Here is a 27,157-nt window from a genome sequence, read left to right on the forward strand (position 1 = left end):
TTGAACAATTGTCAAAGCTTTGTTACTGATATATGCATAAAGAAACTTGTTGAGGTTCCTTAGGGGAGGGGTTATATATAGGATGAAGAAAATTAACATTAAGTTGTTTCCCAGTGTATAGAATTAGCTCTAATTGTGTTCAAATCTGAAGGATACACGTGGTCATACCAGGAGTTACAGAAATAGCGTTTGACAAAATCCAAGTCCCTTTCATGATAAAAACACTAAATAAAGTAGTAACGGAAGGGAACTTCTTTGCTGGTAAAGGACATCTATGAAAACCCACAGCCTAGGGTGCCTGGGTGGCTCAGTCATTTAAGCATCCAGCTCTTTCTTTTTTTTATTTTTTTATTCTAAAAATTTTTTTTAATGTTTATTTATTTTTGAGACAGAGAGAGACAGAGCATGAACGGGGGAGGGTCAGAGAGAGAGGGAGACACAGAATCTGAAGCAGGCTCCAGGCTCTGAGCTGTCAGCACAGAGCCTGATGTGGGGCTCGAACTCAGGGACCGTGAGATCATGACCTGAGCCGAAGTCGGATGCTTAACCGACTGAGCCACCCAGGCGCCCCTAAACATCCAGCTCTTGATTTTGGCTCAGGTCATGATCTTGTGTTGGTGAGTTCAAGCCCTGCATTGGGGTCCACACCGACAGTGCAGAGCCTGCTTAGGATTCTGTCTGTCTCCTTCTCTTTCTCCTTCCCTGTGTGCATGCGCGCTCTCTCTCTCTCTCTCTCTCTCTCTCTCCCTCCCTCCCTCTCTCTCTTTCTCTCTTTCTCTTTCTTTCTTTCTCTCTCTCTCCCTCTCTCTCTCTCTCTCTCTCACACACACACACACACACACACACACACACACACACACACACACACACAAAATGAATAAAATAAACCCACAGCTAACCTCATACCCAACTGGTGAGAGACTGAATGCTTTTCCCCTAAGATCAGGAACAAAATAAAAATGTCTGCCCTCCCCACTTTTATTCAGCATTGTTCTAGAGGGTCTAGCCAGGGCAATTAGGCAAGAAAAAGAAATAAAAGGAAGAAGTAAGAGAAAAGGAGTTAAACCGTCTTTGTTCATAGGTGACATGATCTTGTGAATAGAAAAACCTAAGGAATCCACAGAAAACTGTTAGGACTAATAAGTGAGTTCTGCAAAGTTGAGAGATACAAGATCAATGTAGAAAAGTCAATTGTATTTTTGTATACTAGCAATGAGCAATTTGAAAATGAAATTAAGAAAAGTTTCATTTACAGTAGCATCACAAAGAATAAAATACCTAAGAATCAGTTCAGCCCAAGAAGTGCAAGACTTGGGGAGCCTTGCTGGCTCAGTTTGTAGAGCATGCAGCTCTTGATCTTGGGGTCATGAGTTTGAGCCCCATGTTGGATGTATAGATTACTTAAAAAAAAAAAAATTGCAAGACTTGTACACTGAAGACTACAAAACATTGTTGAAGGAAATTACGGAAGACCTAAATAAATGGAAAGACATCTCATATTTATGGACCAGAAGATCTGATATTGTTCAGATTGTGTATTAGTTTCCTAGGGTTGCCATAACAAATTACCACAAACTGGGTGACTCAAACCATGGCACCTTATTCTTTCACAGTTTTGGAAAGCTAGAAGTCCAAAATCAAGGTGTTAGGGAGATTGGTTCCTTGTGTAGGCTCTGAGGGAGAATCTGTTCTATGCTTCTCTTAACTTCTGGTGGTTGTTGGCAATCCTTGGTGTTCCTTGGCTTGTAGATGCATCATTCATTTCTCTGCCTCTGTCTTCACATGGCCTTCTCCTCTGTGAGTCTGTGTGTCCCTGTGTCTTCACGTGGCCTCCTTTTTTGGGGGGGGGGTACACATTTTATTTTAAATGCATTCAAATCGACTGTTTGAGACTGAGAGCCATATGATCAGTCCTCCAGCCCAATATTTTATTTTGGTGCAGCTTAACCATCCATGAGGAAAGAACCCTGAGGAAACATAGAAGTAAGTTAATTGAGCTCATGATAATTCTAAAATCTTTTACAGAGAAAATGACCAAAGCTGATTTCACATGACCTTCTTATAAGGACACTAATCATTGGATTTAGGGCCCACCCTAATCCAGTATGACTTCATTTTAACTCGATTAAATCTGCAATGACCCTGTTTCTAAATATGGTCCCATTCAGAGGTATTGGGGATTAGGAGTTCAACATATTTTTTGGATGACATAATTCAGCCTATAACAGATGCCAGTTTTTCCCCAAACTAATCAACAAATTTAATGCAATCTGTATCAAAACCCTAGTACCTTTTTTATACAAACTGACAATCTATTTCTATAGTTCATATGGAAATTCAAGTAACCCAGAATAGCCAAAGCAATTTTAAAAAGAAAAACAAAATTGGAGGACTCACACTTCCTAATTTCAAAATTTATGATAAAGGTATAGTAATCAAGACAACCTATTATTGACATAAGATGGACGTATAGATCAATGGAACATAACGGAGAGTCTGAGAATAAGCCCTTGCATTTAAAGTCATTTAATTTTTGACAAGGATTCAATACAGTTCAGTGGGGAAAGAATAGTCTTTTCAGTAAATGATGCTGACAATATATATAGGCATACCTTGGAGATATTGCAGGTTCGGTCCAGACCTCTGTAATAAGGAGAGTCAAATGAAGTTTTTGTTTCCCATTGTGTATACAAATTATGTTTACACAATACTGTAATCTATTAAATGTGCAGTTATACTGTAAATATTGTCCAAAAATGCTAACTATAATCTGAGCTCTTTGCGAGTTGAAAACTTTTTACTGCCAACATTAGTGTTGATGGCTGCTGCCTGATCAGAGTGGTGGTTGTTGAAAGTTGGGGTGGCTGTGGCAATTTCTGGTGACAACAGTGATGTTTGCTGCATTGATTGACTCTTCCTTTCATGAATGATTTCTCTGTGGCATGCAGTGCTGTTGGGTAGCATTTTACTCACAATAGAACTTCTTAACAGAACTGGAGTCAGTCTTCTGACAACCTACCTCTGCTCTATCAGCCAAGTTTATGCAGTATTCTAAATCCTTGTTTTCATTTCAACAGTCTTCACCCTATCTTTGCCTGGATTTAATTCCTTCTCAAGAAACCACTTTCTTTGCTCATCTGTAAGAAGCAACTCCTCATCTGTTCAAAAGTTTTAGTATGGGGTTATGGTAATTGAGTTATATCTTCAGTCTCCACTCTTAATTCTAGTCCACTCCTAATTCTAGTAATCTGCAGTTACTTCCTCCACTGAAGTCTTGAACCCCTCAGGGTCGTCCATAAACATTCAAATCAACTTCGTCCAAACTCCTGTAGTTGGATATACAGGATATACAGGATATACAGGATCAACAGTAGTTGATATTTTGACCTTTTCCCATGAATCACAAATGTTCTCAATGACATCTGTAACGGTGAATCCACTCCCAAAGGTTTTCAGTTTACTTTTCCCAGTTCATTGGCGGAATCACTATCTATAGTAGATATAACCCTATGAAAATACACTTTTTATTTCCTTTTAATTTTTTGAGAGAGAGTGTGAGTGGTGAGGGGCAGGAATGAGAGAGAGAGGGAGGGAGGGAAAATCTTAAGCAGGCTTCACACCCAGTGCGGAACCCAGTGTGGGGCTTGGTCTCACGATTATGAGATCATGACCTGAGCCAAAATTAAGAGTTGGATGCTTAACTGACTGAGCCAACCAGGTGCCCCAATGAAATGTATTTTTTTTTTAACATTTATTTATTTTTGAGACAGAGAGAGACAGAGCATGAACGGGGGAGGGTCAGAGAGAGGGAGACACAGAATCTGAAACAGGCTCCAGGCTCTGAGCTGTCAGCAGAGAGCTCGGCGCGGGGCTCAAACTCACGGACCACGAGATCACGACCTGAGCTGACGTCGGATGCTTAACCGACTGAGCCACCCAGGCGCTCTGATGAAATGCATTTTTAATGTTTGTTTATTTTTGAGAGAGAGCAAGAGTGAGCGTGCACAAGTGGGGGAGGGGCAGAGAGAGAGGGAGACACAGAATCCAAAGCAGGCTCCAGGCTCTGAGCTGTCAGCCCAGAGCCCGCTGCAGGGCTTGAACTCAAGAACTTCGAGATCATGACCTGAGCCAAGGTTGGGTGCTTAACCATTGACCCACCCAGCTGCCCCGATGAAATGTACTTTTAAATCCTAAAATATAAGACTGTGTGACCTTGGATTAGATAGCGGTTTCTTACATACGACCCCCAAGGCAGAAGGACCAAAGAAAAAGTGAATAAATTGGACATCATCAAAATTAAAAAATTGTGTTTTGAAGGAAACTTTGAGTGGGAGAAAATATTTGCAAATCATATGCCAGACTTGGGACTTGTATCTAGAATATATAAAGAACTCTTATAATTCAACAACAAAAGACAACTAACCCATTTAAAATATGGACAAAGGATTTTTAAACAACAGAAATTCATTTTCTTACAGCTCTGGAGGCTGGAAGTCCACGTTCAAGTTTCCATTAGGGTTGGTTTCTGTTGAGACCACTTCCTGGCTTATAGTTGGTTGCCTTCTCACTATGTTCTCCCATGGCCTTTTCTCTGTGCATGCTCAGAGAATGACATCTCCTCAATCTGTTCCTTTTCTTATGAAGACATCAGTCTTGGTGGATTAGCATCCCACCTTTCTGACCTCATTTAATTTTAGTTATTTCCTTAAAGGCTCTGTCTCCAAATACAGTCACAGTAGAAGTTAGGAGTTAATACCTACGGAAAGATGCTTAACATTATTAGCAATTAGTTAGTAGGGAAATGTAATTCAGAATCACAATGAGGAATGTAAATGTAGGGAAATGTAATTCAAAATCACATACTAGAATAAAATAGTATATAATTACAAGTGTTGGTGAGGGTGTGGAGAAATTAGAACCAAAGCCTCGTACACTGATAATAGGAATGTGAACTGGTCTTGATGCTTTGAAAATATAGTTAGCATATGACTCAGCTGGTCCACTCTTAGGTTTACACTCAAGAGAATTGAGGGGCGCCTGTGTGGCTCAGTCGGTTGAGCATCTGACTTCGGCTCAGGTCATGATCTCGCAGTTCATGGGCTTGAGCCCTGCGTCGGGCTCTGTGCTGACAGCTCGGAGCCTTGAGCCTGTTTCGGATTCTGTGTCTCCCTCTCTCTCTGCCCCTTCCCCACTCATGGTCTGTGTCTCTCTGTCTCTCAAAAATGAATAAACGTTGGGGCGCCTGGGTGGCACAGTCGGTTAAGCGTCCGACTTCAGCCAGGTCACGATCTCGCGGTCCGGGAGTTCGAGCCCCGCGTCGGGCTCTGGGCTGATGGCTCAGAGCCTGGAGCCTGTTTCCGATTCTGTGTCTCCCTCTCTCTCTGCCCCTCCCCCGTTCATGCTCTGTCTCTCTCTGTCCCAAAAATAAATAAACGTTGAAAAAAAATAAAAAAAAAAAAATGAATAAACGTTAAAAAAATTAAAAAAAAAAAGAGAATTGAAAGTGTGTCCACACGAAAACCTGTACATGAATGTTTGTGGATGCATTCTTAATAACAGCCAAAATTTGAAACATCCCAAATGTCTATCATCTGATGAATGGATAAACAAAATATGATGTATCCATACAGTGGAATCTTATTCAGCCATAAAAAGGAATGGAGAACAGAATACTGACATATGCTGCAAATAGATAAATCTTGAAAATGTTATGCTGGAAAGAAGCCAGTCACAAAAGGTCACGTATTATGTGATTTCTGTAAAATAATGCAGAATAACCAAATATGTAGTATCTTACTAATTATTGAGGACCAGGGAGAGGGGTGAACGTGGATTGACTGCTACTTGTCATGGAGTATTTTTCTATGGTGATGAAAATGAAATTAGATAGTGCTTGGTGGTACAAGGCTGTAAATGTACTAAAGCCACCCAATTAAACACTTGAAATGAGGGAACTATATGGAATGTGAATTTTATCTCAAAGCTCTTAATAAAAAGAGGAGAAAATCTTAAGTTCAGTTTAGTACATACTGACATTTAGTGTTACTTTTTACTAACATTTTGTGTTATCTTGTTTGTTGTTTGGAAATGTTAAGCTAAATTGGCATTATTACTTGCCAAATTCTTTCTTGGTCAGAACTTGGGCAGTAGTGTTAACAGTAACACAATATGAATTCTAGAAAATAACCTTTTTTTCTGTTCTGTTTTTTTAACAAGGATTTATTAAGTACTTATCCTGTATTAGCCCTGTGATTAGCTCTGGGATTTCAAAGACAATTAAGACATGGTCCCTTGCTTTGCATGGGTTTCCTTTTTAGTTCGGATGGATAAAACCAGAAATAACTGCATTAAAATGTAATTGCGATAGGTGAGTATTCAGGGTATTCTGAAGGTACAAAAGAAGAGTGGTCATTTCAGGTAGGCAAATCAGAGAAAACTTCAGAGAAAAAATTACCTTTGGAGTAAACTTAAAAGATGGAGTCAGTTTTCACCAGGGAGGGAGGCACTGTAGGCAGAGGGAACAACTCGAGTAAGTACTGCCGTGTTTCAAGCACTGTAATAGGTCAAATAAATTTTGGAATATTGGGAGCAAGGTAAAAAAAGCACTGATTGTAAGGCTAGAAAGAAATCTTAAAAAACTATTTTTAAAAAAATCTTTATTCTTGAGAGAGAGATAGAATGTGAGTAGGGGAAGGGCAGAGAGAGACAGGGAGATACAGAATCCGAAGCAGACTCCATGCTCTGAGCTGTCAGTGCAGAGCCTGACATGGGGCTTGAACGCACTGCAAGATCATGACCTGAGCCGAAGTCGGATGCTTAACTGACTGAGCCACCCAGGCACCCCTAGATAGAAAGAAATCTTTGCATATCTGATTTTTATTCTTAACTGGTCAGAGACACTTCTTTCTCTTTGTGGTTGCTTTAGAAAGAAGAGTTTATTTCCATGGTTACAGGAAGTTAGTAACAGGTTTTTATATGTTAAGACCTCTCATTTAAATTAAATAGAGGAGGATATAATAGTGCCATATTGTAAAAGCTTATTCAGGGAACCTTTTTTCTTTGGAGTGATATATAGGACTGGGGGAACAGAAATGGTAACAGCATTGAAAAATGCTTAATGGGGGCGCCTGGGTGGCTCAGTCGGTTAGTGTCCAGCTTTGACACAGGTCATGAACTCATGGTTTGTGAGTTCGAGCCCCACGTTGGGCTCTGTGCTGACAGCTCAGAACCTGGAGCTTACTTCGGATTCTGTGTTGTCTCCTCTCTCTGCCCCTCTCCCGATCGCACTCTGTCTCTCTCTCAAAACAAAATAAACTTTAAAAAAAAAGAAAAAAAAAAGAAAAATGCTTATGTGTAGCAGAGAAGAATGTGTAGCAGTGATTGCAGTCATGTGAAATACCCATGTATGACAAATTAAAACTAGATATTGTTTTTATCCATGAGATTATTAATGGTATGGAGAAACACTACACTCTCTAGAGCCAATTTGGCTCTGTCAGAATTGTAAACAAATACATATGGTGATTAGGTGGCTTTTTAAGAATCACTAATGAAATACTGACCCTGTTTGCACAAAGATGTACATACGATGATGTTCTTTATAGTATTGTTTGTAATAGTGAAAATTTGGAAATACTTTAAAAGATAGTAGGAGAATGGTTAAATGCATTAATGTATAACCATGTAATGGACTGCTGTAGCCACTGAATTGAAATAAGTAGGTCTATTTCTGTGACATTGAAAATAAATCTTCCAAAGTACATTCTCTGAGAAAAAAGAAGTCCCAGAATTTTATTTATATATATGTATATATGTGTATATATGTATATATACATACATATAAATATAAAATATATAAAATCTGTTTATGAAAAAGGAAGCAACTCTGTATGTTAGAAGTATCAGTGCACTAATAGAAGATCACAGGGATACACAATGGAGTGTATGTGTCCCAGTTTCATTAGATTTTTTTAATTGAAGTGTATAGTTGACACCACAGTGAGTATTTACAGTGGTTTGGGGATGGGATAGGGGATGGGGATCCAGGTGTGTTTGTGTGAAATGGAAATTTCACTTTCACTTTATATGTTTCTGAAAGGTTTTAATATTTAACAGTAGTGTATTTTATAACAATTTTTAAAACGTAAGGGGAAACTAGACAGAAGGATCGTATTAGGGTGTGAGATTACAGGTAAGTCTTTCTTTAAATATGTGTAATTATAAAAGGGAAAATAAATTGTTCAGGACATAATTGCAAAGGATTGCTTTACTGTGCTCATGTGTTAGAAAATTTTTTTGCCCTGCAATGTTTAAGAATGTTGTGTTAAAATTAAGTAAAGTTACCTATTTTGAGTTTTGCCTTTGATTTTTAGGTGGACCTTCAATCCTGCCGTTCTCACTAAAGCAAACATTGTCCGAAGTGGGGATGCTGCTCAAGGTGCAGAAGGAGGTACCTCACAGTTTCAAGTGGGTGATCTTGTACAAGTTTGTTATGATCTGGAAAGAATCAAACTTCTACAGAGAGGACATGGAGAATGGGCTGAAGCTATGCTCCCAGTAAGTATATCTAAAATAGTTTCACACTAGGAATAATAAAACAGTTTTAGACTAGGAATTACATTATACGCGTGTAGATTTAAAAAATATTTGAAGTTTGGAAACTAAATCAGCATAATTCTTCAAGAATTGTACTTGGGGGCACCTGGGTGGCTCAGTCAGTTTAAGCGTCCAACTTTAGCTGAGGTCATGATCTTGCGGTTCATGGGTTTGAGCCCCAAATTGGGCTTTGTGCTGACAGCTCAGAGCCTGGAGCCTGCTTCAGATTCTGTGTCTCCCTCTCTCTGTCCCTCCCTCAGTTGCACTCTGTGCCTCTCTCTGTTTTCATTGGCTGCTAGGCATACTTATGTCTTTTATTGTCTAATTTGTTCCAGTTAAATTAGCCCAGGAAGGTCCATGTAGGGCTACAGTTAGTAGTGTTTTAAAGAGCTGTTACTGGAGAATGTAATGTAGGTGGAAGGTAACAGGGACTTCCCTGATACTTAATCCCAGAATGAGAGAGAGATGCTCATCCAGTTGCTAGCAGTGCTGGACCACCACTGCTTGCCTTAGTTGGGGGCCTGCCTCTAAAACTTAGAGTATGAAAGAGCAACTCTGAATGTGTGCCATCTGAGCTGCCTTTGCTCCCAAAGAGTTATGGTGTAATTTTTAACTTATTCATTCGACACATTTTTCTCCAAATGTTCAGGAATAACAGAAAAATTTGTTTGTTCTGCCCTTTTTGCATCCATCCTCTTTCTCCATCTGTCCCTCGCTCTTACCTTCTGTCCCTTCCTTCTGTACTACTACCCGTTCTGTTCTGCTGCCCCCCATACTTTCTTGCCCTATATCCCATTTCCTTCCACTTTGCTGTGTCCTCGTGTTTAGCCCTCCACTTTGCTACCCCTACTCCTTTCTCATCCAGTCACAAAATTTGTCCTATCCTGGCCACCCCACCCCCCACCCGAGTCCCATCCCATTCAGTGCTTCCTTCCTTTACTGTGTACCCCCCCTCCCATCTCTCTTCATGTCTCATCCCCCTATCCTGTATTGTCTAGTGCTCTGTCCTGGCCAGCACCATCTCCTATCTCGTCTAGCCCTCTGCCTCCTCCCATCCTGTCCATTACCCCCTCCCTGTCCTTCATGTTGTGCTGCCCTTCCATCAGTCCATCCTTCCTTTCTGCCTTGCTCCCTTGGCAGATATTTTAGCACAAACAATGTACCTATTAGGCTTCAAAGATTTAGTAGTGAACAAGACACAAAGAAATCTATTGTTATGGTGTTTTCATTCCAAGACATTTCATAGTTTGCAGATGCTGCCAACATCATTTTTTTATTGTTTTAGGTAGGTAGTGACTAAGTGATAGTTGTCTGTGTTGCAGGAGCTGTATTTTAGAATTCTGGTGTCAAAAAATTAAGTTCCATATGATCTTTTGTTTGCTTTTATTAAAGTTTATTTTTAGACAGAGTGTACATGCAGGTGCACTAGTGGGGGGCGGGCAGAGAGAGAGAGGGAAACAGAGAATCTCAAGCAGGCTCCGTGCTCAGTGAGGAGCCCAGTGCAGGTCTGGATCTCAAAACCGTGAGATCATGACCTGAGCTGAAATCAAGAGTCAGCTGCCCAACTGACTGACCCACCCATGTGCCTTTTGTTTGCTTTTGATAGTAACATTGGTTAAAAAATGTATTGATGTACTTTAAGCCTATGTTAGTTAAATGAAATCTTTTGACATGTTTTATATGAGATACATATATTATTTAAGATTTTTTTTTTTTTTTTTTTTTTTTTTTTTTAATGTTTATTTATTTTTTTGGGACAGAGAGAGACAGAGCATGAACGGGGGAGGGCATGAACGGGGGAGGGGCAGAGAGAGAGGGAGACACAGAATCAGAAACAGGCTCCAGGCTCTGAGCCATCAGCCCAGAGCCCGACGCGGGGCTCGAACTCACGGACCGCGAGATCGTGACCTGGCTGAAGTCGGACGCTTAACCGACTGCGCCACCCAGGCGCCCCAAGATTTTTTTATAGTCAAAATGTTTTTGTTTTTCCCCTTAGCAGTGACAGCTTATATATAGCAGTGTATGTCTTTTGTGTGCCTAGTTATTCTGAGCACTGTGCTAAATGATATATATATATACACACACACACACACACACACACACACACACATGTGCACACACAGATATGTGTACACACACAAACACATACACAGACTTTGTCATAGGAGCATTATAAGCAGATGGTTGTATGGCATCTTTATTTTAAAGATGCGGAATCAGAGCTAAGTTTCTGAACTGAAGTTTGAACTCAAATCTGTTTTACTTCAAAGCCTAAGTGCTCTATCTCCCATAGTAAGCTTTTATATAAGCAAAACCTGTAGGTTATAGCTAGAGGGGAATTCTTGGGTTCCACTGGTGATGGTGTAGAATTTTAATTTTCCTAAATTGTCTTGATAAAAATAGTCAACAACTAGATTAGCATAACCAAAAAAAAAAAAAAAAAAGGCGCAAGCATCTATATTAAAACCAGGTGACAGAGTAGCCAATTGAACCCTAAAATATGAATGAGTAGTGAGAAAACACTGACAGCTACTGGGTCTATATCTGTTTGTCTGGCAGCAGAGAGAATTAATGGGGATCAGATGGACCCAAGAACAAGGGAGCTCCAATATAGCTAACAAGTATTCATTGGCTAGTATAGTAGATGAAGGTGGAAACAACAGCTAAACCTGGGAGGGCTTTTGCAGACCTCATTTTGGGGTGAGGGTAATAGGTCCATGCCAAAGTTTGAAGGGGCTTGAGCAGCCTGAATCTGTAAACACTCAGAATGAATCAGCTATAGCTCCCTTTCTGGGCAGAGCCCTCCATTAAGGAGAAGGTGCTGGGAATAGAAACTAAATTGAGTAGGATAGAGACAGTAGGGACAGAGGAAGGATAAAAGTTTGAAGCGATCATAATCAAATCCCCATACATAATTATTGTTGAAAAAAGACAATAAGGAATAGCATAACTTCTCTACAAACGAAAGTACAGAAGATATCACAGAAAACTAAAATCTAATGATTCAAATGAGCTAACAAATTAAAATGATAAAAGATGAGTGAAATGGATCATAATTATTTTTTAATTTTTATTTATTTTTAAAGAACTTACATACTTTTTTAATGTTTATTGATTTATTTTGAGAGAGAGAAAGGGTATGAGTGGAGAGGAGGTGCAGAGAGAGAGAGAGAGGAGAGAGAGAGAATCCCAAGTAGGCTCTGTGAGCTGTAAGCATGGAGCCCGAGGCGGGGCTAGATCCCATGAACCATAGATCATGACCTGAGCTGAAATCAAGAGTCAGACACTGAACTGACTGAGCCACCCAGGCACTCTGAAATGGATCATAATTAGAAATGAGGTGATAGAACTTAGGAAAGAATTGAAAAGGAAAGATAATTTCAGAAATGAGGAGTAAGCTTGATGCAACACATCAAATAAATATAACATAATGCCTTTAAGAGAAACAAGGTAAAAAGGAAGAAAATTTTTTAAATAAAAAAGGTAAAAAGTATTTCAGGGAAAGTGACAAATATAGATTACCTAATATATGTGTATTAGGAGTCCTTGCAAAAAAGGAAAAACAAAAGCCAAAGCAATGGACTATAAAGCTACTAAAATTTGTAATTCCAGGAAAAATGCCCCTGAATTAAAAACTTTAAAGCTAAATATTAAAAGGATACATTGTATAGCTGGGAAAACTGAGAACACCAAACACTGAGCCATTTTCTGGTAAATAATTGAATCTTCAAGAAAAGAAAACAATTCTTTGGGTATCTAGGGAAAAAGGTCAAGTTTTACTTACAAAGAAAAGAAAATCAGATTATTGTTAAGGAAAAAAACTGATCTCTGTGCTTTGTGATCTCAGCGAAATAACATTTATTTAAGGTACTCAAGGAACAAAAATGTAAGCTAAGAGTTTTATATATAACCAACTGACTTTCAAGTATAAAAGCTACAAGTTGCTATGAACATGTAAGAATTTATAGAATCTTGTTCCCATTAGCTTTTTCTGATTAATCTCCTGAAAAGTGTTTCAGACAACCGACATGAGAGATATCAACTGAAAGCTGATAGTGATCATTAAATATGTATTTATTTGTTGAACTAAGATTACATGATGGTTAAAGGAAGAGGTAGAGTCTGTATAATGGTTTTATGCTCTAACAACACAGATAAAATGTAACTTTATAGAGTATAACTCAAAAAATGGGGTGGGAATGGAGAGAGCATATATGGAAAGTTTAGCAAGCTGCTCGATTGCCTTTTAGTTATTATGTGGAACTAAATACTATTATTTTAAACCTATATATATATATATATTTTTTTTTTAATTTAAATTTAAGTTAATTAACATACCGTATCATCTTGGTTTCAGGAATAGAACCTAGTGATTCATCACTTGCAAATAACACCCAGTGCTCATCCCAACAAGTGCCTTCCTTTTTTTTTCTTTTTTTTTTTTAATAATTTAACTTTATTTTTTATTTTTTATAATTTACATCCAAATTAGTATATAGTGAAGCAATGATTTCAGGAGTAGATTCCTTAATGCCCCTTTACATTTTTTTTTTAATGTTTTTATTTTTGAGAGAGAGAGAGAGAGAGAGAGCACGCGCGCATGAGTGGGGGAGGGGCAGAGAGAGAGGGAAACAGAATTTGAAGCAGACTCCAGGCTTTGAGCTGTTAGCACAGAGCCCGATGTGGGGCTAGAACTCACAAACCATGAGATCATGACCTGAGCTGAAGTCGGATGCCTAACTGATTGGGCCACCCAGGTGCCTCCCAACAAGTGCCCTCCTTAATGCCCATCACCCATTTAGCCCATCCCCCTTCCCCCATCTCCCCTCTGGTACCCCTCAGTTCTCTGTATTTTAGAATCTATTCTGGTTTGCCTCCCTCTGTGTTTTTATCTTATTTTTCCTTCCTTTTCCCTATGTTCATCTGTTGTGTTTCTTAAATTACATATATGAATGAAATCATATATTTGTTTTTCTAAACCAAAATATTAGGGAGAAAAAAGGTAAGGGTAAGAACATGAATGACTAATTTCAATGTTGTACATACTAGGGAACCAATTGACTCACTCTGTCTCTCTTTTTTTTTTTTGAAGAGGGAATAAGGTTTTATATATATATATATGTATTAAATACTAGTATTATTGTAAGTATAACTAATTAGGACAATGCAGAGTTCATGTGACAAAAAGCAAACAATGGAGGGATTAACCGTGAAGTTAAACATGTTTCATATCTAAAAAAAGGAATATGGTGTAGGGAGAAAGGTAGATAGGAGACATCTTTGAATATATCTTGTTTTATAGATTTGATTTAAAACCACATATATCTTTTATACAATTATTAAGCAAAATTAAATTCAAAAAGGAAGTTCCTGAAAGTAGAAAATAAAATGAAATAAATGAACCTAAATGTGTTTTCTGTTGGCATAACTGTACAGAGAAAAGTACAGGTGATTTTTAACACAGTTGTTTGTCTTTATATCTTTTTAGGAAGAATATACACTAAAGAACTGCCTATAAAAAGGGATTTTTAACAATTTTCATTGATCTTGTTGTCTGTGGTAGTGCTAATATTATTATCCTGAGATTGTTTTATGTGTGATGTGACAAAAAAAACAAAACAAATGAGTAGTTATATGATAATTTTAATTCTGTTATCCCCAGTGACTTTGAGAAACAGAATGATCAGAGTGGGAAAAGGAGATATGAATGTAACATAGAAGAGGCTAAGTAAAAACCCTGTAGTCTTGAATTTGAATTGGAAGAATGTTTGAACTTATGATTTATTTTATCATTAAAACAAAACATCTCCTCCCCTTCCCCCCCACTATTTCCTAGCTTTGTCCATGAAAAGACCTAGAAACAGTAACCATTCTAATAACAATACCAACCTTAGTGCCCAGATTACGGTCTTTTTTTTTTTTTTTTTATTTTTTTTTTTTTAACGTTTATTTATTTTTGAGACAGAGAGAGACAGAGCATGAATGGGGGAGGGACAGAGAGAGAGGGAGACACAGAATCAGAAGCAGGCTCCAGGCTCTGAGCCATCAGCCCAGAGCCCAACGCGGGGCTCGAACTCATGGACCGCGAGATCGTGACCTGAGCTGACGTCGGACGCTTAACCAACTGAACCACCCAGGTGCCCCCAGATTACAGTCTTGAAATAGCCTTTCCCTCTGTATAGAAACCAGTCTTTGGAGAAATGGCTAATTCTAGCTCTTTGGAAGTGAACAAGATGAGTCTCATACCAGGTAGCAAGGAAGCTATCAAAGATTTCTAGGTCATGTTAAAAGGATCCAGCAGCCAATTTGAAGTGTTTCTTATTAAATACAGAGAAAGATGAATTTATTAAATTATATCAATTAGCAAAATTCAGATTGTAAGAAACTTTATAGGACAGTTGACCCTGTTTCTTCAACAAATAATTGGCAAAGAAAAATATATGTATACATATATTTTTGGACTTTATTGGAACTTGATTTAAGCATACTGACTTTATTGGACTTTATTTTGGACTTTATTGGAACTTGATTTAAGCATACTGAAGAATTTTATCATTTATGAAGCAATTGGAAATTTGAACACTGGTATTTTATGATATTACAGAGTTGATAATTTTGGGAGGGTTGGTAGTAGTATCAGGTTTGTTTTTTTTTAAAGTTTATGTGATGAATAGTACAGGGAGTAACAATAGATAGGGGAGAATAAGATTGGCCATGAGCTGAAAATTGTTAAGAGTTGATGGGTATACAGGGATTCAATATACTATTGTCTTCTTATGTATGTTTGAGACTTTTTTTTTTTTTTTTTAATGTTTATTTATTTTTGGGACAGAGAGAGACAGAGCATGAATGGGGGAGGGGCAGAGAGAGAGGGAGACACAGAATCAGAAACAGGCTCCAGGCTCTGAGCCATCAGCCCAGAGCCTGACACGGGGCTCGAACTCACAGACCGCGAGATCGTGACCTGGCTGAAGTCGGACGCTTAACCGACTGCGCCACCCAGGCACCCCAAGACTTTCTATAATAAGCGGTTAAGGGGGAAAACAAGGAATGCAGCCTCATAGAGTTTGAGAGGATGAAAAATTCCAAGAGGAAATGTGTAATGAGAAGTTAAAATTGGTGTGTGTTGGAGGGCAGAGAGAGGAATAAATGGGGCTATAGAATTATATTTTGGAGTCTTTGGAAATAAGGTGATAGTTGTCACAGTAGATTACATTTTTAAGGAGGAAGAGTAAAAAACTAAGGAATAAAATTTGGGGAAGAATGAATAGATTTAGGGATCTGAAAATGGACAAGGAGCCAGTGAGTGAAGAAAGAGAAGGAATAGGCAGAAAGGTTAGACTGTCATTCAGAAATCAAAGGAATAGTTTCAAGAAGCTAGGGTCCAATGCTGTGGAGAGATCAAAAAATAAAGCACTCAATCAAGGGCAGTTTACTCTGTGTTAGGAAGTAGTCAGATATTGTCAATATTCTAAACTAATTTTCTAGTATTGTAATTTGCTATTCTCTTGTGTTGAAGAGAATGGGTTTTGGACTGGAGTTTGAAATGGAGCTAATAGTTTAATTTTCAGGATTTTATGTATTAGGTAAGTCAATATGTATAAAGCTCTTAGAATACTATCTGCCACATGGTAAGAGTTGCCGCTGATTGTGTTCTGAACCCAAATGCCCCTTTCCCTGTATATTTAATAAGCATGTTATTTCTACCTACTTCTGTCTTGGAATCAGTACTGATTCCCATTTTGGTGTAAGTAATTTGTTTTAGAAATCAGGTTTTATTTTTTTAGGCTACATTAATGATGGATTTTAGACTATTCAGTTTACAAATTCTCAAGATGTAACATAAGATTATGGGATTAAAAGGTTGAATATCAAAAAGCAAAATTTTGTGAACTTTTATAAATGATAGACTGTCATGATATTTTTGATTTTATATTCTTTTTTTTTTTTAAGTTTATTTTGAGAGAGAGAGAGAGAGTGTGTGCATGCACGAGCGGTGGAGGGGCAGAGAAGAGGGAGAGAATCCCAAACAGGCTCTGAACTGTCAGCATGGAGCCCAGTGCTGGGCTTGATCCCATGACCATGAGATCATGATGTGAGCTGAAATCAAGCGTTGGATGCTCAACTGAGTCAGCCACTCAGACCCCCTTGTTTTTATATTCTTGTGGAAGTATAGTAGTTTTGTTTATTAAAAATTTTTTTTTAATGTTTATTTTTGAGAGTGAGAGACAGAGTGAGTGTGAGGAGGGGAGGGGCAGAGTGAGAGGGGGACAGAGGATCCGAAGCAGGCTCGGCACAGATAACAGTGATCCCCATGCAGGGCTCCAACTCACTAACCATGAGATCATGACCTGAGCCAAAGTCGGACACTAAACTGACTGAGCCACCCAGATGCCCTGTTTATTAAAATGTTTTTTAGGGATGCTCTTTAAAGTTTGTAAATAACCCATTTGAAAATGATTGTCCTTTAAATGTTTTTTCTTTAGTAAAAAAGAAAAATTAATACTTTAAACGTGTAAGAACTGGTGATCTATTTTTATGGTACGTACTTTAGACTTGACAACATGAACTAAAATTTTTTTTTTTTTTTAAGACTTTAGGTAAAGTTGGCCGAGTACAGCAGATTTATTCAGACAGTGATTTAAAGGTGGAAGTTTGTGGAACATCTTGGACATACAATCCAGCAGCAGTTTCCAAGGTGGCATCTGCTGGATCAGCCATTAGCAATGCATCTGGCGGTATGTTTGTATCGTGTTTCTTTAAAAGTAATATGGTTTACATTAGAACCTTTGCTAATTCCTCAGTTCTCATGTACAGATAATGTCATAGATAACCTCGCTTGAATGTCAACTAACTTCTGCATTTTCACTACAGGTGTTTTTTGTTTTGTTTTGTTTTTCTTTTTTTCATATGGTGAACAGTTTTTGTTCTGGCTGAGGTATGCCCTGGAAAATTTCCATAAGTAGGTGCTTTTTCTTGGATATTATATCAAGGGTTAATTCAATATTGTACCCTTTAGTCAGAACTTATCACTTTCTTAGACTGTTTTATTCTCTTTTTAGTTTCAATGTTATTGCTAGCAGATGGCTTTCTTCCTGGATATTTTTACATATCGGCCATATTTCTTTCTTACTGTTTAATAAGAGTTATTATACATGCCACAATAAGTAGAACACCATTTTGAAATGTGAATAAGCTGGATGCTCGGGTAGACTCATGCCCAAAGTCTTTCCTTCCTGTGCTCCAGCTTTATATACATAACCTCAATTCATTTTAAAACAAATTACTGTGTATTAGCATTCAGAAAAGAAGATAGAACCATAACTATAAATTATAAGAAAGTAAAGGAAAACATTGGGCGACCTCCAGTTTTATTTTGTACTGCTTTCTACTTCCTCTACTGCTGTCTTTTCTTTCCTGTTGTAATTTGCTAGTGTACTTAAAGTTTAAATTAGGTGGTGTTATTTTTACCTTTTGGTTAGGTGGCATTACAGCCAACTGGCTACTACAAATTGAAAGAGCGAGGGATGGTTAATATCCTACTCAAATCATGTGTACTTGGTGGTGGTCCACTTGGTGATTTCTTTGCTTTCTACTAAGTAGATCTAAGAATTAAGGGATGGTACTGGGTAATGTCTCTACTGATTAATGCTATTTAGAAAAAATATCTTATGACAATGAGTCTATATAAATATGCCCCTAGTTCTTTTTTGTTAGTCAGTACCAATATGTATGTTGTTGGCACTTAGATGACCATTTTCAACTGAAAATTGGTTTGTCCCTAAAACGTTTCCCCAAATATTATAGAGAGTACGTTGCTTCTGAATCATAATCATTCATTTGTTGATTTATTCTAAGGTCTGTAGCATTGAGATCTGAGAATTGATGTGATATGCTTAAAACCTGAAAGAAAGTTTGTATTGTTATAATACTCCCATTGTAGTGTTTTTATTTGTGATTATCTTTGGTATGGCTTCTAAATCTTGAATTGTTACTTGTCTCTAACTCTCTACTTTTTCTGAAGTTATAACTTGAAATACATGAATTGGAGAAAGCTGGGAATACTTATGGGTTGGAATTTAATGCAGCTTTCTATGGTAGTAATTATAACTTGCCTGGGTACTATCTGTAGTAGCGTACAAAAATAACACTGATGATAGAAATATTAAAAAAGGAAAAGTATGTGTTCTAGATGTATGGGTAATGCTTGTCTGTTAGCAGTTAAGGTTTGAGATCCTCCTATGTTAGCAGCTTTATTTGATGCTTTACAGAAAGACTCTCCCAACTCTTGAAGAAATTATTTGAAACCCAAGAATCTGGTGACCTCAATGAAGAATTAGTTAAGGCTGCTGCCAATGGAGATGTTGCTAAAGTGGAAGATTTGCTAAAAAGACCAGATGTGGATGTGAGCATTTTAAAAATTATTTGAAGCATACAGAAAAATAGAATAGTATAATGAACATTAGAGTTCAGTAATTTCATTTAAGTCCAATTAATTTCCAACTGCGCTTCATCTATTCCTTCTTCCTTTTTTCTCTGAGGTATTTTAAAGACACTGGACATCATTCTTCAGTGTACTTTTCTAAAAGATCTTGACATTTTCTTATTTTAACATTGTGACCTCCTAAATTTATGATTGATAATTAAAAAAAAATTTTTTTTTTAACATTTATTTATTTTTGAGAGATAGAGAAAGACAGAGCTGGAGCAGGGGACGGGCAGAGGGAGAGGGAGACACAGAATCTGAAACAGGCTCCAGGCTCTGAGCTGTCAGCACAGAGCCTGATGTGGGGCTTGAACTCAACAAACCATGAGATCATGACCTGAGCTGAAGTCAGACCCTTAAACGACTGAGTCATCCAGGTGCCCCTATAATTGATAATTTTTACATTTAGGTTTTTAAGTGGTTAGTGTCCTTTTGGGAAATTCAGTGAATTCTTCTCATGGAGATGTCATCTTACCATGTTTTTAAAATATATTGTAGTAAATTTTATAAGCAGTTTTCTATCCCTCTTTTCAAAACATTTAAACGTTTTTCCTGTGAGAATTGACTTACAGTTTAGAATGCAGATGAAGTAGAGGTCATACATTTTGTAAATCTTAGTAGTTTATTGTATTTTACCATTCACATAAACCATATTTTAAGTGGGCCATTTTGGCTCTAGTTTAGTCATCATTGGCTTTGCCATTGCTCCCATGTCAGCACCAATACAGTGTTCAATGTTGGCCCAGATTGTGGTTGGAGTGGCACTTTGAGTCATTGTCACTGTTCTGTGACACTGTTTGTTGCCTTTGTATTTAAGTATGCTAGACAGTTTGAAGATCTGATCTATAATTGTAAGATATAAACATCATATTCCCAGGAGCTCATGTGGCATTTCATGTTTATTAGGGAGATGTTAGTTGCAGCAGCACAACACAGTGATTCCTTTTTTTTTTTAAGTTTATTTAGAGAAAGAGAGAGAGCTAGAGAGAGCGCGTGTGCGTGCACGCGCAAGTGGGGAAGGGGCAGAGAGAGGGAAAGAGAGAATCCCAAGCAGGCTCCACGCCACCAGCACAGAGCCTGATGCAGGGCTTGAACTCAGGAACTGCGAAATGATGACCTGAGCCGAAGTTGGATGCTCAACTGATTGAGCCACCCAGGCGCCCCAGCACAGTGATTTCTTTATTGTCAGATATCACAAATAATTTATTTAAATTATCAAAATTATGTAAATTATCAATGTTTAAAGTATCAAATGATTTTTGTGTTTGATAGATTTTTTTTATATTCAGCCAAGCAGATTTATATTTTATTATACTTAATTTTTTCTTCATTTAATTACTAATTTAGTTTTTTTTTTTTAAAACAATATACATTCTAAAAATTTAAAGGGAAAAAATAGTTCTACAGGGTTTGTTACAAAAATCATTTCCTTCTCAACTCTGTTTTCCCATCCTTTAGGGGCAGCTGTTTTCACGTCTTTCAGCTGATTTTCTTCATATATTTTGCCTCCATATCTTCCAGTAACATCTATTGTTTTTTCTTGATTTTTATGTTTGGGGAGTTACCTTTCAATACTTCACTGTGAAAATGAGGTTTCAGCTTTCTTTCCAGCCCATTCCCTTCACACACATACACGCTCCTCCCAGTTTCTTTATGTGGTTAGGTTGTATTGTAACTTTGTTAAGATTAAAATCGACTGTGCATGTTATTATTTAAATGACATTCATATCTGAGCTGTGACTGATTCTAGATTGTATTTTCCTATACAATTGTTTGCTTTCCTTGATGTCCATATTTTTTTTTTATTTAAAAAATTGAGGTGTAATTTACATATAGTGAAATACATGGAAAAGTTTTGACAAATGCAAACATCCATGTAATTCACACCCCTAATAAGATCTAGGACTTTTCCTTTATTCCAGAAAGTTCACTTGTAGTTTTTCCCAGTCAGTCCCTCTTAACTTCACACATAAAGTTTTTTTCATTTGTTTGTAATCTATATTGTTATAGTTAATTCTTTTCCAAACTTCTAATTGACTAATCTTCCAAGACACTTAGTTATGTCAGGTATGTATTCATTTCATCTTCTGAGAGATGATAACATAGGAGAAAGATGTGTTTTTTTAAGTTATTTTTTTAATTTGAGGTCTTCCTCAAATCTCTGATCTTAGCTTGTCCATTCATCTCTGAAGAAGACATTAAGCTACTTGGTGCTCTCTTTGCTTGGATAGAACTTAGTGACTGACTTTGCATTATGGTGATTATGCATGTGGAGCTTTTGGGGTCTCTAAATGCTATCATGTAGAGGTCTGTTCTTCATGGCTATTCAGATGTTTAAGGAAAGAAACCATTTTTCTGTCTAGGGTCTATTTGCATGGCAACTAATGCTCTGTCATTGAGTTTGAGGAGAGGGTCTGGAGTGTGGCCATTGCACATCAGACATCTGCCTGGGGTTTTTCTTCTTAGCCCTGTGATGTGCTTGTTTTTGCAGGCTTTGACTTTGTCTGAAGTTCCTGGGTTTTGTGTTTCTTTTGTCTGTAAAGTCAGAACTTCTGTCTGCTTTCTCTCTTTCAAAAATGTGTTGCTTTTTATTGTTTTCTGATGTTAGGTCTTCCTTTCTCTTTGTCTTTATGTCTTTTTGTGTTTTTAATTATTTTACTGTCTTTTTAGTGTAGTCTGAGGAGAAATGTGATATAAACGTGTGACCAGGCTACCATTTTTAACCATCTTTTATGGTTTTATGGATGGGAGCGGATGGGGTGGGATTAAGGAATTGTACTTAGCCTTGGGTATGTCATTGGGAAATTATGCATTTATTCAACATCTGAAGTGAAGAAAAGATTGGAAATTATTGCTTTATAATATAATAGTTGTATATGGCTACCTTGCTAATTCATTTATGTATTCCTCATGATAGTTTGCTTACAGTTAGTATTCAGTATCTTTGTCAAATTGAATTTATTTATATAGTAGGCCATCTTTTCTGAAAGTTTTTATTCACCTCATTGTTTTTTTTTTCATTGAAACATACTCTGAGCTTTTTAATTCAAATAGAATATACAAAACTAAAACGACATTTCTCCCTCCCTTACTTTCTTTTTTTAACTTTTCAGATTGGCTAAAATAGTTCTTTCATAGCTCTTTGAACAGTGGAACTTTAACCTTTAAAACAAACGAACAAAAAAATGCCTGCCTCACTTCTAAATTACAGAAGAGTTTCTGGTGGTCTATGCTAGGATATATGGAAAACCAACCTAAATTATTTTCAAAGAATCCTACAATGTGCTAGATTTAAACCTACATTATATATTGGCTCTTGGTGACATTCCTTCATCCTTTCTTTTTTGTATAGGTAAATGGACAATGTGCTGGTCACACAGCTATGCAAGCTGCTAGTCAGAATGGACATGTTGACATTTTGAAGTTACTTTTGAAGCAAAATGTGGATGTAGAAGCAGAGGTAATTAAACTGTTTGAAACATAAGTAAAAATTAATGTCCTAAAAATTATACTTCGATATTATAAGATGGATTGCTTTCATTCCTAAAGTTTAATCTTCACCTAAGGCTCTTCTGATTGAAAAGAAAAATTTGACAAGAGATAACATGAAGCATTTCTTGTTTTTCTTTTGATTCTTCAATATTGTAGCCATAACCATAAGTGAAGATAGGAATTGAGTTTTCCTTTACTATGGTAGGACCACCATGCTGCTGGGGGCTGAATTGGATTCATCCAAAAATCATACTGAGGAAGTTGAGGGAAGGGGAATGTATAGATCATGTAGGTCAAGATTTTTACTGATCTGTGACACTCAGAGGCCTTTCTTTGCTTTTTGTTTTCCCTTTCATAAGGGAATCCGTAATTTAGAACTTGTTTAGTCTTATTGTTTCTTGATTTTAATGTGGATCTTTGAAAATTTTACACGGCGTGTTTATCACTATGTGTGTGTGTGTGTGTGTGTGTATGCTTAAATTAATTTAGAGTATATTCTTTTAAAAGGGAAATGAATATTTTTTACTATCATTGGAATTTTAGTTGAGAATCTATGTATGGTGTGAAGGATGGCTTCCTTTGTTATAGTTAACTATAACCTCATTATTGAAAAAATGTTAAAATCACATCTGTTTTAGTCTAGTGGAAGATTATTTAGGAATAAGTAAAATTCTATCAAATTTAGACTAGGTAGAATGTTGTAATTTTGTCCAAATGATACTCCCATTTGAGGAAGCTTAATCAGGACTTGGATTTATGATACTCCCATTTGAGGAAGCTTAATCAGGACTTGGATTTCTGAGGGGTAAATTAGTAGACGAGCCTATTTTTACTAATTAAAACATTTTAAAGACACATATTTCAAAAGAGAAGTCTTAAGTTACTTTTGCATTTTTCTCAGATTGAATGTATTTTGACAGCTACTGTTTTTTTACAGTTGACAGCTAACTATGAAGAATCATTGGTGTTGTAGTTGTAAATAAGTGATTTTTGATACTGTAATTTTCTGTTGTCTAAAAAGAACTTGAATTTTATTTTATTTATTAAAAAAAATTTTTTTTTAACGTTTATTTATTTTTGAGACAGAGCATGAATGGGGGAGGGTCAGAGAGAGGGAGCCACAGAATCTGAAACAGGCTCCAGGCTCTGAGCTGTCAGCACAGACCCTGACATGGGGCTCGAACTCACGGACCGCAAGATCATGAGTCGTTCGCTCAACTGACTGAGCCACCCAGGTGCCCCTTGAATTTTAAATTAGCATGTAGATGTTTATGAACTATATGATAGTTTCATTATTGTCATGTTTTTATGAATGAGATTATATGATTTGATTTTGCTTTTACAGTAGCAATTTTTAAGTCACTTCTTTCTTAGTTGTGAATTTAGGAACACAGTATCACAGGGTTTTTTTTTTTGGTAATGAAAGAAAGACAATTTAAATTTAGTGTTTTGTAAATGGGAGACAGTTACTTTATTGTGTCATGGCTTGGAGAGATAGAATGAAATTCTCTGAGTTCAGTATCCCATTTTTTAATTTAATGAATCCAGAAACTACAGTAGCAACAACTACTAAGAAACCAAGGCCTTTCTGATTATAGCTAATAAGGCAAGAGGCCCCAAACAAAATTTTTTTGCCTCGTTTTTTATAAAGTGTGCTTTCTGATTCAGAATTTAATTAATACACCTGACAACGTGGGACTATCTAGCCATTTGTGTTTCTAAAGACTTCTTGTTCACATTACGTGTTGTGTACAATGGGAGTGCAGTTGTGGGACTGGGAACAAAGTTGGCACTGTTCCTCTATTGAACTCAAATATACAACAGATGGTTAGTTGATACTTAAACCTGATGAGATTGGAGTGTGGCTCAGTAGGCTAAGTGTTTACAAATAATTTCTTTGAGAGTTTGAAAACTATGTCACCAGATCAGTGGGATACATCTGGACTTCAACCATACGTCCTCATTTGGATTTCCATTTTGTGCATTTTCTGTTTTAAAAACCATTGCAGGCAGATGTAATTCTATAAATTATTTCTGTATGTATTTCTATGAAATAGTGTGAGGAAGGTGAATTAATAACAGTTTACCAATTGCAAACAAAAACCAAATTTAAAAATTGGGTTAAAATATAAATGCCAATTCATTGCCTAAGACTAAAACAAAACATCCTCAAAGTCTCATTTTTCTAGAATTTAAGACTCTATTAGAAGCAGCAGTGTAATTTTTTTTTTTTTTTTTAGAACAGTGGTTTTCAAGTGGGGGCATTTTTGTCCTATGGGGGACATTTGGAAATGTCTGGGACCATTTTTGATTGTCATAACTGGTAGGAGGTGTGGTGGTTTGGGTACTACTGGCATCTAGTGGGTAGAAACTAAGGATGCTACTGAATATCCCATAGCACATAGGACAGCTCCCATAACAAAGAACTATCTGGCCCAAAAGGTAAATAGGTCCAAAATTTAGAAACCCTGGTTTAAAAGATGGAGAAAATAGTTAATTTTACAAATGCACTTAAATTTGTGGTTCATCATTTGTCATTATTAACTTTTTTTTATTGGAAATTTTAGATATTTATAAAAGAATAGTATAATGAATCCTGTGTTCCCATTACCTCTCTTCAGTTATTTTTCACGGCCAGTTTTGATTTATCTATACCCTGTTCCCGCTCTGCTCCCTCTACTGAATTATACTGAAGCAGATCTAGATATATTATTTTATCTGTAAATATTTTGGTATGTATCCTAAAAGATAAGTGCTTTAAACTTCATTATACCTTTACCAAGTGTAAAAGCAATAATAATTAACAGTATTTTTTATTTTTATTTTTTCAATGTTCATTTTATTTTTGAGAGAGTGTGAGTGGGGGAGGGCAGAGAGAGAGAGAGGCAGACACAGAATCCGAAGCAGGCTCCAGGCTCTGAGCTGTCAGCACAGAGCCCAATACGGGGCTCAAACTCATGAACCATGAGATCATGACCTGAACCAAAGTTGGATGCTTAATCGACTGAGCCCACAATGTTTTTTTTTGTTTTGTTTTGTTTTAATTTTTTTTTAACGTTTATTCATTTTTTTGGGACAGAGAGAGACAGAGCATGAACGGGGGAGGGGCAGAGAGAGAGGGAGACACAGAATCCGAAACAGTCTCCAGGCTCTGAGCCATCAGCCCAGAGCCCGACGCGGGGCTCGAACTCACGGACCGCGAGATCGTGACCTGGCTGAAGTCGGCCGCTTAACCGACTGCGCCACCCAGGCGCCCCCACAATGTTTTTAAAAAACTAATTTTATTAAAACTTTTGAGGTTAGCTGAAGAATAAAGAGAGTAATATATTTTGTTCTTTAGTCATCTCATCCTGTAACCTTTCATTTTTTTCATGTGTATTAGGAAGTAAGTGGGTTGCAAACTATAGCCTGCAGGCCAAATCCAGCCCTCCATTTATGTTGTTAAGTATTACTGGAACACAGCACATTCATTCATTCATTTATTTATTGTGCATGGCTGCTTTCATATTGCAACTGCAGAGTTGAATAGTTGTGACAAGATACTATGTGGTTTGTAAAATCTAAAATACTTACTTTCTGGGCCTTTACAGAAAAGTTTGCTAGTCCCTAGTATAGATGACTGTTGCATTTTTGTTTTTCAGTTGATTTAAGCTATCATTACACTAAATTATACTCCTGAAGCCAATGTTACACCATATGTTAACAAACCAGAATTTAAATAAAAAATTGAAAAAGTAACCACTTAATTATTTCATATATATTGTAGCTTTCTGATATGTGATAAGATTATATTTTTTTCCTATTTCTTTTTCTTAGGGAAAACTCAGCTATTTTGAAAAGTTGTCTCCATGTAGGTCATAACCTACTAAGTACAGTAGGATTACATTCTGTTACCTCCTTAATGTATAGGTAAAGGCACTGAGGACTGTGAAATCTTAGGTATGTTTTTATAAGTGAACTAATTTTGGATCCTGCAGGGACTAAGTATTTTTTTTCCACTGATGAAGTATAATATTAAAGGTGTGAAGGATTGAATGGAAGACCAGTTCTAAAAAGTGTGTCATTTACAATTAGTTTTCAAATACAGTACAAATATATACTGCAGTTGTCAGGAAACTTGGGGTGGTTTTATCATTTAAGATTAATGAAAACTATTCTGAAGAAGAACAATACTAAATTTTATCAGGAAACCCAAGTTTTAATGGTATTGTTGCTGTCTAAAGAGATATTGGGCAAAAACTGTAACTGGTATAAGCTTCAGTTTCCTTATCTATGATAATAACTTAAAGGGTTGGGGTGTGGAGTAAGGGAAATAATTAAGATACTATTTATAGTATACAACACCACCAAAGGAATTTATGATGTTATTATTGCCTTTGTTTGACTGTTTCTTTCCAACTGGCAGAAGGTAGACAGTATAGTTTCTCAAGAAGTAGATACTAATTCTGTCCGATTCTGCTTGTCTAGTAATGAAAACAAAACTGTAGGGGCACCTCAGTCAGTTAAGTGTCCGACTCTTGATTTTGGCTCAGTTTCAGATCGTTTTGAACCATGATCTCATGGTTTGTGGGATCAAGCCCTGCC

At 36.9% G+C, this 27,157-nt stretch overlaps 1 protein-coding gene across 1 annotated transcript in view; it reads left to right on the forward strand.

Moving 5' to 3' along the window:
- MIB1 (MIB E3 ubiquitin protein ligase 1) overlaps positions 1 to 27,157 on the forward strand; it is a 135,541-nt gene that overhangs the window by 31,570 nt on the left and 76,814 nt on the right. Inside the window, exons 7-10 of the mRNA XM_025931201.2 lie at positions 8,373 to 8,556; positions 17,189 to 17,333; positions 18,867 to 19,000; positions 22,434 to 22,541. Of these exons, the coding sequence (XP_025786986.1) occupies positions 8,373 to 8,556; positions 17,189 to 17,333; positions 18,867 to 19,000; positions 22,434 to 22,541 (571 nt within the window). The remainder of the gene's footprint in view (positions 1 to 8,372; positions 8,557 to 17,188; positions 17,334 to 18,866; positions 19,001 to 22,433; positions 22,542 to 27,157) is intronic.

Source organism: Puma concolor, chromosome D3 (assembly GCF_028749965.1).
Source record: "Puma concolor isolate L17-30 chromosome D3, mPumCon1.1.hap2, whole genome shotgun sequence".
NCBI classification, from domain to species: domain Eukaryota; kingdom Metazoa; phylum Chordata; class Mammalia; order Carnivora; family Felidae; genus Puma; species Puma concolor.